This window comes from Mesocricetus auratus, unplaced genomic scaffold (genome assembly GCF_017639785.1).
Source record: "Mesocricetus auratus isolate SY011 unplaced genomic scaffold, BCM_Maur_2.0 Super-Scaffold_6731, whole genome shotgun sequence".
Lineage (NCBI taxonomy): Eukaryota > Metazoa > Chordata > Mammalia > Rodentia > Cricetidae > Mesocricetus > Mesocricetus auratus.
Genome location: NW_024429185.1, coordinates 11,367,937 through 11,380,682, shown reverse-complemented (window position 1 = coordinate 11,380,682; position 12,746 = coordinate 11,367,937). Strand labels below are relative to the sequence as shown.

The following is a 12,746-nucleotide window of genomic DNA, read 5'->3' as shown; positions in this document are numbered from 1 at the left end:
TGAGAATGCTCTATAATGAAGTTCTAATTACTGCTTGGACTGTTTTTGTTCTTAAGCTTCAGAGAAGGGCTGTCCATGTGTGTAAATGCCTTAGTGAATGGGTGGGTATATAAGGAAATCATTAGAATAATAGGAGGAAAGCAAAGTTAATAGGATGTGGCTTCTGCTAGAATACAGTCTGGACATGACACCTGCTTGCTGTGTCCACCACAAGGAGAATATTCTGAATTGGCAAGCAGAGAGAGGAGAAGACATACCTCCAACCTGAGTGTGTGAAAGACTGAAAGAGACTAAATGAGCATTATATTGGCAAGATAAGGCAAGGTCACCCAGGTTGATAAGTATGACTTATACTTTGGGCTTTCTGTAGAGATAAGATGTAAATACCAATTTCTTGAAACTTTATTCTTTAAAGAGATGAAAAAACCCAGAAGCTTTCCAGAAGATTGGACCAGATCATCATGAATGAAGCTGAACACAATTGCCTCCTGGAGAGTCTCAAGAAGAATCTAGAGATTCCTGAGGACTGCACGTATGCTGATCAGAAAGCAATAGATGATCAGGTCAGCATCTAGAAGGGAGCAGTACTCCCAGAGAAAATCCTCTTTCATGCAGTGTTGGCCTTACCATATGTAATTGCTACCATAAGGGAAGTCATTCTGATCTAGAGATGTAGGAGACAGAAACTTTTCCTGCACACAACATTCAACAACCTTGTAATCCGCATTTAGGATAGGTTTAAAATTTGCACACTGGTGCTTTTCTTGCTGACAAATTATCCTAGTGCCTGTTCTTGAATTGTATCTTCTATAAAAGTCTATATATTATAGTCAGAATTTGGACCCCTACAAACTAATATATTTAGATACTGATAGCATTTCTTAAAATTAGAGTCTTTCTATATTGCAGCTAAAAAATTTCGCCAAAGAGTCATTGGAGTATCTAAAATTGGTTTAGTCCATAATCTTCAAACTTTTTGTCCTTCAAACTATTCCTGTTTTTAGTCAACATACTTAACAATACAAGTTTCAATAAAAGTAACGTCATCACACACACACACACACACACACTCTCTCTCTCTCTCACATAAACATTTCTGTGTTTTCATTGTGTCATAAGTCTTCTTTTCTCAGCTTCATGATATGTCTAGTTTTCATGACCATTTATGTATATCATTGTCTTAATTGACCCTTCACACTCTGTCTTATACAAAGCTATACAATTAAAGTAACTATGAACTATCCTTTTATGTTTGGAGACTTAAACTTTCTCCAAGTGTTGATCTTTTTTTTATTATAACAGTGGACATAACAGATTTCCTTCTTAGGACATGGATATTCTTGAGGCTGTTAGTATGTCACTTACAGTGGGAAGTAGGTATTTCTTGACCTCATGGTATAAAGGGTTTGCCTTACTTTCTAGGGAGAACTTTAGAATAGATCTCACAGTCACTTATTCGATGATCTTGTTCAGGTGGGAGTGGGCCACAGTCTTTTATTTCCTTTGGGCTATCTACTAGGCAGGCAAAGTTTTCTACCTCAGAACTGAGATGAGATTCCCAAGGACTGAGAAGGCTTTTCCTGAGGTGACTGTTGTTTCCAATAAAATGTTCTTTTGTTGTTGTTGATTACAATGTGTAGATCAAAGGCCAAACAGTGACATTGTTTGTCCAAATTATCATGTAATATGTATATTATTTTCATTGAACACTTGATTTTGATTGAGAATGAGATAAGCAATACCCTAAATCTCTTGTTTTTTAGTCATTGCAGATGGTGTTTGATCGAGTGAAATTCAGTAGAAAAGGCAACACACTGAAGAAATTGGCAAGAAGAGGCATTGGCTATCATCACAGCTCCATGAGTAACAAAGAAAAGCAGTTAGTCGAAATTCTTTTTAGGAAAGGATTTATTAGGGTGGGTTGATTTTTCATTGTAAAATTTGAAAATGTGACTATGAATATATGAAGCAGAATGTTCACGAAATGAGGAAACATAATCACCCCTTCAATTTTTTCTGTCACGTAGCTATTCCTCTTGGGCTGTAGACTTCGTTTACTGACTATGCCATCTTTGCATATGCTCCATGTCATATAATTTGGGAAGAAAATTTGACTGCTGTCACTTACTTCATACCTTTACGCAAGAAATGAAGTATCTCTATTCTGACCTCAGTACTGCTACACTTGTTATTATATGCAGGTTTTGTTGATGTGGTTTTGCTACAAATATTTTCTCTAAGATTTAGATGGTACTTATATTTGAGTTTGGGGCAGATCATAGCTGAAATCGGAGCACAAATATCTGCCTCAGCTTATCTCAGCAAAGCTTGTAGATATGTTGGTTATGAATGTTATTTCTCCTGTTACTGATGAGGTACAGGAGAAATATTGCCATAAATATCTTTCAGGTAACATCCTTATCATGTTTTCTTTAGTACATCCTGGGAAGGCCCATGGCAGCAATCCAGACAAGCATACAGAGGGCCCTTAGATTATTACCAAGCAAATATGAATCTTGAATAATATATAAAAAATTGATCCAGATTACTAAAAATTATCAACCTTACATTTTGTTTGGCATGGGCTAAAAGGAATAGAGGGTGGAAGGAAGACAGAGAAAAAAGTGAAATAGATGTTGTTAAAACACTATCTGACAGTAATTTCTTAGTCACTAATACAGTGATGAATGACTGGGCTGATACAGACCAGCAACTAGGGAAATAGTGACAGCTTCATCAGAAAATACATCTTATGAAGGTAATTGATCTATTCATTTTCTAAACATAAAGCTCCTACTCTTTTAATGTTTGTGCATGCTAAGGCGATTTGGATGAAAAGCACTTCATAAGCAGCAAGTTTCATCTTGACAGAGGCATAAGCTTCGAACACAGAACAACTAGAAAACATTGCTTCACCTTAAACATCATCACAAAACAGAGCACCAACAGCCACCAATCTAAAGAGTCAGTGTAGATGGACTTTTCTTCAGCCTGCCAGGTCACAAAAAATGACACAGGAGACTTGCTATTAATTATGGAAGCTTGACCTATATATTAGGCTTGCCTCAATTAGCTCTTATAACTTAAATTAATCCATTTAAATATTTTTATTTTTCTGACCCATTTATATTAATCTGTATTCTGCCACGAGGTGTCACCTTTCTTTCATCTTACACCTCCTGTTTCCTCTCCATGCCTAGCTAGCAACTCCTACTTTTTTTCCCCCAGAGTCCTCTCTGTCATGGAAATTCCCACCTAAGTTCTTCCTGTCTAGCTATTGATCATTCAGCTCTTTATTAAACCAATCAGAAGGTGTCTTGTTAGAGACACATCTTCATGGTGTACAAAGAGGTGATTCTACATCAACACAGGACAAGTAAACATATATGAACTACATCAAGAAAATGAACAAGATGGTGGCTCACGCCTTTAATCCCAGCACTCGGGAGGCAGAGGCAGGCAGATCTCTGTGAGGTCCAGGCCAGTCTGGTTTACAGAGAGAGTTCCAGGACAGCCTCCAAAACAATACAGAGAAACTCTGTCTCAAAAAATCAGAAAAAAAAAAAAGAAAACGAACAAGAAGTTAGAGTGTATGAATAAACTCTTCAGTCTTTTCTGATTCTGATTAGTGATCATGCAAATTCATGACAGAAAAAATACACTTTATTCTTATATCATTTCTCATTGACATTTAGTAGATCAGATAATTACCAGGAAGTAGTCTTGTAAAATATTTATTGCCCTGTCACAGAGAAATTCCTCTTCTAATATTTTACTTTAATATTTACTGTAACACTTATCCCATGCCAGATTCTACCTGACTCTGGAGTTAGACAAGATTGAATGCTGCTTGGACTTCGGTATTTGAAGAGTAAACAAAATTACAATGACATTAAAGGGCATTAAGGGAATAATGCGAGGAGCAGAGAGGTAGATGGTGATGAGAGAAGATAATTATTTTAGATGTGGCCCTCAAGTTCCTCTGTGACATTTGTACAGCACAATTAATGTTAAAGTATATAATCTTTGCAAAGCAACCAGTATTATAACAGATTCCTTTAGAGAATGTGTGTCCATGTTTGCAAAACAAGAAGAAACTTTATGTGTCTTATCTCCTTAGTTTGCCCATTGCAATTTTATTGGGATTTTAATTACATGGAAATACTTGTATTTTACCAAAATGTCAGTGTGTGGAATCATTGTTTTGTTCCTTTTTAGGTGGTGACAGCTACTGGAACACTAGCTTTAGGAATCAACATGCCCTGTAAATCCGTGGTTTTTGTTCAAAACTCAGTCTATCTGGATGCTTTAAATTTCAGACAGGTATTAAAATAAACATTAACTTTATTAATATTATGTAGCCATGAAATAGTAAAAAAATAGTTTAACTACTAATTTACTAACATGTTCCAGTTCATGACAGATCGCTGTAGGTGACTGGTACTGACTAAGAAACAGGACTAAGAGATTATATGAGCACTGCCAATGATGCATATGATCTTAGATAAGACATTAGTCTCCTCTCCTATTTGCAGAATCTAGGTGACCATTCCTACCTCATGACTTTCACATAAACTAAAGTGATTTGCAAAAAGGTCTATGATATAATATTGTGTTATAATATATATCATATATAATATTATATATCATAGATAGAATACTTTATCACATGAGTAACTGCCAGGAAGTTACAATTATATATCACACAACAGTGCTATATTCATAATATTAGATACATGATTTTATAAATTAGGTATAGTTCTGTACAGCATTATACAAATACTTAGTATGATTAATGATGCACGAGAATGACAGATATATTATTATAAATAATATGCTTCAAATACGATGAATGCTTTAGATTTTAAATAGAAGGCTATTCATTTTAGTTAACTCCAAGCACAGCATACTTGCTCAAAAAAGCAATGGTAAAAGCTTAGTTCTTTGCATCCTCTTAGGAAGAACACCCAGGCAATTCTCACAGCATGATTCTCCTCTGTTTCCAGATGTCTGGTCGAGCTGGAAGACGAGGACAAGACCTGCTGGGTGATGTCTACTTCTTTAATATTCCACTGCCCAAAATAGAAAAACTCATAAAATCCAAAGTTCCTGAGCTGAGAGGACAGTTTCCTCTCAGAATCTCACTCATTCTAAGACTCCTGCTGCTGGCCTCCAAGGCAGATGACCCAGAGGATGGCAAAGCAAAGGTACTGTGTGTCTCTGCTGGGGCCTCTGCCTGAAATGCTGGCCTGGCTGACATCAGCCCCATTGTGCTTATATCAGGCTTCAATGCTTCTCAGTGTTCTCTAGACTGGCTGGAGGAAGCTGGGGAAGGAATTATAACTTTTGTCTGTTTTTGTTGTTGGACAGAATTTGTGACTGGGTGGGCACTAAGGTGTTCCCACGATCACTGTCTCCTGGTAAAATAGACAGCATTGTCTTTTACTAAATGTGCCACCTATCATCTGTTTCTGCCATTCAGAAGCAAAAAGAATATTTTTTTTACCACTGTAAAGTAACAGTTTAGTTTTCATAAGACAAAATCCAAGTTCATTAAAAATGATTAGAAAATTTAGAAAATTGGAAAACAAGCCAAAAAAAGGACATATGCCTAGTTCTACCAAGACAATTATATTACTATTTTTTGTTTTTCAGACTTTTTTCCCCAATGTATGATTACACACTTTGGAGAGGTGTAAGTAAGCAAGCATCAAAACATAATCTGAGCATTGTCTCGATGCTTTAGCATCTGATAAAACTGAGTCTGAGACCATGGATTTGAAACTCACAATTAGACGATCTAGTTTCCATTCTTGTGACAATACACTGTTGAAAGGACTGATGTTTACTTTCTGTTGGCTGTAACGTAATACCACGGGTGGAGTGAAGTATAAGAAAAGTGGTTCGTTTTGGCTCATGATTCTGGAGGCTTAATGCTGAAGGGTGGCATCTAGTGAAAGACTTTCTTTTTTTTTGGTTTTTACGAGACAGGGTTTCTCTGTATTGTTTTGGAGGCTGTCGGTCCAGCCCGGCCTCGAACTCACAGAGATCTGTCTGCCTCTGCCTCCCGAGTGCTGGGATTAAAGGCGTGTACCACCATTGCCCGGCATGAAAGACTTTCTTGAAGTGTCCCAAGTCACAGAAAATCACATGGTAAACATGAAGCCTGCCTGCCTGTCTGGCCTTTCCCTTTTGTTCCTCTTGTAAAATCAATGAGGATGCCAACATGGGAGCCTTCTTTTCTTAGGACTTTCTGTGGTTCTTATCATTTTCCTAAGTCCCAGCTCTCAATCAGGTAGCCTGCATAGAGATTAGATCTTAGCATGATTTATGGACTGCATTCAGAACACAATAGGACCTATTCTTCCCTAATTCTGTGTATTAATTTTTATAGTCGGTTAGTTCAGATGCTGCTTACCAATACACAAATTCCGAGATTTTTCCTAATGGGGTTTCTGGCTTTACAAAGCATTGTTTCAGAGCAAAGTTTCTATATTTTTGAGTTCTTTTAAAAGTTCCCTCCCTCCCTCCCTCCCTCCCTCCCTCCCTCCCTCCCTCCCTCCCTCCATTCTTGCATTTCTTTATTCCTCTGATTTCAGCACACAGAGGAAAATAGGGTGTAGTAAGGCCCATTTTAGTTCCCTCCATAACCCACTGTAAAGGAGATGGTGCATTCACCTCTTTTATTTTCCCTTCTGTCCCACTGTTAAGTATATTGGACTTAAATACAGTAGTAGCTGGAGAGGTGACTCAGGTATTAAGAGCATGTAAGTTTGTTGCAGAGAACCTGAGTTCAGTTCCCAGTACCCATGCTGGGTGTCTCACCTTCCTATAACTCCAGGAGGTCTGATGCTCTCTTCCAGATTCCATGAATACATGCTTGTACTGCCTCTCCTGGTCCCCGCCATCATGAATACTCACAATGAAAGACAAAATAATTCTTTCTGGTTTTGTTATTTTTTAAAGGACAGTGGAGCTTTTTTTTTCCTGCACTCTGTAAACTCCCTAACTTAAAGTCAAAGAGGTTGATGTCCACTGCTAAGTTTGCTTTTATTGTGAGTTCATAGATATTTTAGAGAGAAGTTGAGTTCTCCACATACAACAGTACTTTTGACTCTGAAAATTAAGAATTTTCACTTCTTTGGTTTCGGCTAACCTCCTAATCTTTTAACAATATTATCATAAATATAGAGTAGTATATGTGTTGCAAGCTCTGAAATTGATAAAGTCTTCTTATGCTCAGACTATTTGGAGGCAATTTTGTTCCTTCCAATTTGCCTTTCTGTGCTTATCTTAGTCACTTTTTTATTAACGTGACAAGACCATGACCAAGGTGCTTACTCAAGGAAGGGTCTGCTGACCATCATGACAGGAGCAGGGCAGCTGGGAAGCAGTCAAGGCAGTGGAGTAGGGGCTGAGGCTGTGCATCTTGAGGCAGTACCACAAAGTAGGGATGGAGAGCTAACTGGGAATGGCATGGGCTTGCAGTCCTTACCAAACAATTCCATAAACCGGGCAGCGAGCATCCAAACACATGAGCCTATAAGGAGATTCTCATTCAAACTGCCACAGTGCTCTTTTGTGTATTAAAGGACACGCATGATATGTTAGGTGACGTGCTAGATGATGGAAGAAATTGTATTGTATTAAATATAATTGAATTTTGTCCGATGATGCTGTGCTTTTTAGTATTATTCATACTCTAAACAGTGGGTAGCTGAGGGCACTCAAAGGAGCCCTTAAGAGCATCCCCTTTTCTTTGTGTGCTGTAGTCAGGGGAGAAAGTGTTTGGAAAAGCATAAAGTAATAAAAAGGGGAACCCACAACGGTTCACTGCACTTTAGAGGTACAAGTATTGTAATTATATATTGTAAGATATGTGATACATATGTGTATGTGTGTGTTATATGTAATTTAGCCTGTGTACTTCCATCAAAGACATTTCATTCACTTAATGTTGCTGAATCAAATGCTTTCCTTTGTAGGCACTGTCAGTGCTGAAGCACTCTCTGTTATCCTTCAAACATCCCCGAGCCACAGACATGTTGAAGCTTTACTTCTTATATTCTTTGCAGCTCCTGGTGAAAGAGGTACGCACAAACTCCACCTCCCCCCCCATCTCTGTGTGTGTGTGTCTCTCTCTTTCTGCTGACTCTCTCTGTGGTGTGTGTGTGTGTGTGTGTGTGTGTAATAGATTTGCAGCTGTCTAGAATTTTTAAAGTAACAGACTTGATTGTTTTAATTAAAACTATTATCTGCATATGTGTGATGTGTGTGTAGCTGTCGTGTGTGTAGGTGCCTGTGGAGACAAGAAGAGGGCATGAGAGGCCTGGAAGTGGAGTTGTAGCCACTGTGAGGCACTCAGTGTGGATTCTGGGAAACAGCCTAGGACCTCTGGAAGAGCAGCAAGTGCTCCCGACAGAGCCATCTCTCCAGCCCTAGGTTTTTGTTTTTAAGCACACTGCAATCATTAGAAAACAATAACCAATAGTTACTGCTACTTGTAATTCATGTAATTGTTAAACTTGGGCCAGGTAACAGTTACCATCTTATTGGCATGCAATATTTTAAACTGATAATGAATAATCTACTTGTTGCTAAATATGTGAGTGGAGCCAAACTAACAAATTACTTCTGTTCTTTAGGGACATATAGATCAGGAAGGTAATCCCACAGGGTTTGCTGGCCTTGTAACACATTTACATTACCATGAACCATCTAATCTTGTTTTTGTGAATTTTCTTGTAAGAGGACTTTTCCATAATCTTTGTCAGCCAACTCACAAAGGTAAGTTTGAGAGCTGTGTTGTCTGTGTATTATCAAAATAATACTGTCATATCATACAGTATATAAATAATATGTCATTATTAGTATGTGGGTACATATCAAATAATATATGATATGTGATAAATATTATATCTAAAGTCATATGTGTAACTGTAAAATCTTCCCATGGTGGGAAAAAAACTGATAGACTTATAGGAAACTAGAACTTCAGGGATACATTTGCTCAATAATCACTTGAGAGAGCATCAGTTAATTGTATAAAAATCTTATTATTGTTCATTTTAACAAAAAGGTTAATAAAAAATAGAGATTGAAAATTATATAGCCAAATTATAAGTTTCTAAATAAGATACAGTTAAACAAGTACTAATAGAGATTCCATTTTGTAGCAACAATTTTAAAATATTCAATACTGAAAGTTGGAACTTGAAAAGTGTGTTGCCACTATGATTCTGAACATACTGAGTTATACAATATTCATCAAACATTTCCTTGTAATTAAATATATGGTGAATTTTGAACAACCACACAGGAAAGCATTGTTAAAATATGAAATCTAAAATTCTACCCACGGATATAATCAACATTAATATCTGTGAATATTATCTGCAACACTATTTTCTTTGAATGTTACTATCCATAAGTAACTGATATTGCATTTACTATGTGTCTGCGGTCAATTATACATATTAAATTTTGCCCATGGTTATTGGGCAAAGTCTTTAAAATAAATCCCATATAGCTTTTATGGGAGAAATAAAAAACCTTTGTGTTCTCCATTTCAAAGCAAATTCTTTGCACAATGTCTCTGCAGTAAGCAGTGCTGTCTCATGGCATCTGTGCTTATTGTTGTGGTACTTCCCTGTGCACGGTGGCCTCCATGCCTCATGCTTTGTCCTCTGTCGCCATCTTTGCTTTGCGCAACACCTGCCGTCTTTACGCTTTAAAAAATGTTTCAGTTTGTGGCTACTCAGAAAGTGTTCTTCCTCCAGTGAAAATCATTTCATGCAAGAGGAAGTGTGGCTGTATTTATTGTTCTTGACAGAGGTGGCCAAAATTGATAACTTTATAAAGGATACATAGAGAAGTTAAATAAACTGACGTGCACCTAACCTTTTAAGAAGTCAGAGCTGGTACTCAAACATAACTAGCCTGATGCTAGACCCCAAGTTATTAATTATCATAACTTTTTCAGTATTTCTACCATTTATGTGCTATTGGAAGGCAGTGATTCAGATGGACTGTGTCTCTGTCTGAGGTGAGGAAGGCTATCTGTATGTTCAGTTTTGGATATTTTGTTGTTAGGCATGGCGATGTCATAAGAGATTGTTGACTTGGTGAGAGACAGTAGCATGGTTTGCATGAGCATGATTTCCATAGGGTTAATACTTGGTCCCCAGGGAGGGGCTCTACTTGAAAGGATAAGGAGATGTAGTGTTGAAGGCAATCTAGACTTTCTTTTCTACTGCCAGTGCCAAATAATGACACAGAGACTTGTGGTTAATTATGAAAGTTTGACCTTAGCTTAGGCCTATCCCTCTAGTTCTTATAACGTAAAGTAACCCATTTATATTAATCTGTGACCTGGAATGTGGTGTTGCCTCTCTTTCATCTTACCCCTCCTGTATCATTTCCGTGTGTGACTGGTGACTGGTGACTCCACATTTCTCTCTCCCAGGGTCCTCTCTGTCCACAGAAATCCTGCTTATAAATCCTGCCTAGCTTGACCATTCAGCTTTTATTACACCAATCACAGTAGATATATCTTCACACAGTGCACAAATAACCCAAAACAAAACTGTGTCACTTGGGGGGGTGGGTTTTGAGGTTTCAAAAGCCACCCAAGTCCAGAGTCTCTCTCTCTTCCTGGTGCCTGCAGATCCAGATGTAGAACTCTCAGACACTTCTTCAGAATGACATCTGCCTGTGTGCCCCTCATAATGGTAATAGGCTAAACCTCTGAAACTGTAAGCAAGCCCCAATCAAATGCTTCCTTTTACAGCAGTTGTCATGGTCATGCTGTCTCTTCACAGCAGTACAACACTAACCAAGACAGAAGTTGGTATCAAAAGTTTCGTATTGCTGTGGCAGGTCTGACTGCGCTGCTGTGGGCAGAAGGTGGAAATTGGGACTTTGGATTAGGAAAGCAGTTAAACATTTTAAGAGGGGCTTAATGAAGCATACCAGTATGAAGAGGGAAGACAGTGATGGTGAGAACAGTGCAGATTATGATGGCTCAGCTCAAGAGATTGCAGAGGAGAAAAAAATCAGTAAGTGGCCTAGAGACTCTCCTTGTGATATGCTGGTGGAGAGTTTTCGGCTTTTATCCAAAAATTATGCCAGAGGCTAAATTGAAGACTTCTGAATTAATGACCCTGGCATTCTTACTCAGATCTGTAATGAAAAGGAGCAAGTTGGACTAAGAAATTCAAACTGTATAGTTTTAGGAGAAAAGGAGCACCAAGCACTCTAATGGAGCTAAGTCCTGCACTTCAAGAGAGTACAAGTTTAAAGAAACGCTTGATGTAATATGGGATAAAGGGAGTGGTGACCTTAGAGCAAGACTCCACCCATCTAAGCTTTCAACTTGTGAAAAGGAATTAAGCTTAAGCAGTGAAGGAACGCATCAATAGCAGAAACCTGATGCAGATGTAATTTAAAGAGAAGGACAAAGCCTAAGCAAGCAGTAGAACATCGAGGCTTCAGTCACATAATTCTGGCTTGAGAGTCCAGAAGACAAGGAAAGCGTTATGGAGTCTCCCTCTGTGCCTAACAACTGTACTGAGGCCAGCTGTGTGTCATTGGTGTCCCTGTGTGGAGACTCAGAGAGGCCACTGTACAAATCTGTGCAAGTGAAGCCTGGAGTATGGTAGAGACTCCAAGAGCTGTGGGTTAGCAGCCAAGGAGAGCTGCAGACCATGTGTGGAACAAGCCCAAGAGAGAAAAGGGTTTTGCAGTGAACAAAGATGAAAGAAGTTGGAGGTCTGAAGATTGACATCAGACATGGAGATGCAGAATGTGGAGCTTGCCCAAAAGGTTTTCAGTCTTGCTTTGGTCCAGTTTTTCCTCATTATGCTCCCCTTGCTCCCTTTGGAATGGTAGTGTATATTCTGTGCCATTATATATTGGAAACATGTAACCTGCTTTTTAAAAAAAATTTAAAAATTTAGTTTTTTATTTTGTATTTAAATTAGAAACATGCATGCTTCAAATGTCAATCCCAGCTCCCCGACCATGTTCCTCCACCAGCCCTGCCCCCTCACCCCCAGCACAATCCCCACATCATTCCCCAGGGAGAGTGAGGCCTTCCTTGGGGGGATCTCCAGAGTCTGTCATTTCACCCAGGGCAGGACTTAGGACCTTCCCCATGTGTCCAGGCTGAGAGAGCATCCCTCAATGTGGAATAGGCTCCCAAAGTTCATTCGTATGCCATGGCAACACTGATCTACTACTCAAGGCCCCAGAGATTTCTGAGGCTTCCTCACTGACACTACACCCATGGAGTATGGATCAGTTCCCTGTTGGCCTCTTAGCCATCATCAGTCTGGGATTCAAGAGCTCCCCTTTGTCCCATCAGCTGTCTTTGTGGGTTTCACCAGCACGGTCTTGATCCCTTTGCTCATCACTCCTCCATCTCTGTTACTGGGTTCCAGGAAGTCAGTTCAGTGTTTAGCTGTGAGTGTCTGTCTCTGCTTCCATCAGTCACTGGATGAAGGTTCTAGAATGTCATATAAGGTAGTCATCAACCTTATCATCAGGTAGGGGCCATCAATGTAGTCTCTCCACTATTACTTAGTTTTCCAGTTGGTGTTATCCTTGTAGATCTCTAGAAATCTCACTAGTGTTAGCTCTCTCCTCAAAGCTATAATGACTCCAACTATTATGGTAGCTCACATCCTGATCTCCTCTATTCTTACCCTGACTCAACCATCCTGATCCCCCATGTCTTCTTCTACCCT

At 38.8% G+C, this 12,746-nt stretch overlaps 1 protein-coding gene across 6 annotated transcripts in view; it reads left to right on the top strand.

Annotated features, from left to right (window-relative positions):
• Positions 1-12,746, top strand: part of Ddx60 (DExD/H-box helicase 60) — a 105,197-nt gene that overhangs the window by 72,064 nt on the left and 20,387 nt on the right. For all 6 annotated transcript variants that reach the window (XM_021230177.2, XM_013117165.2, XM_021230175.2 and 3 more), the window contains exons 27-32: positions 416-563; positions 1,764-1,916; positions 4,219-4,323; positions 5,007-5,207; positions 7,986-8,090; positions 8,646-8,787. In XM_021230177.2, coding sequence (XP_021085836.1) covers positions 416-563; positions 1,764-1,916; positions 4,219-4,323; positions 5,007-5,207; positions 7,986-8,090; positions 8,646-8,787 — 854 coding nt within the window. The remainder of the gene's footprint in view (positions 1-415; positions 564-1,763; positions 1,917-4,218; positions 4,324-5,006; positions 5,208-7,985; positions 8,091-8,645; positions 8,788-12,746) is intronic.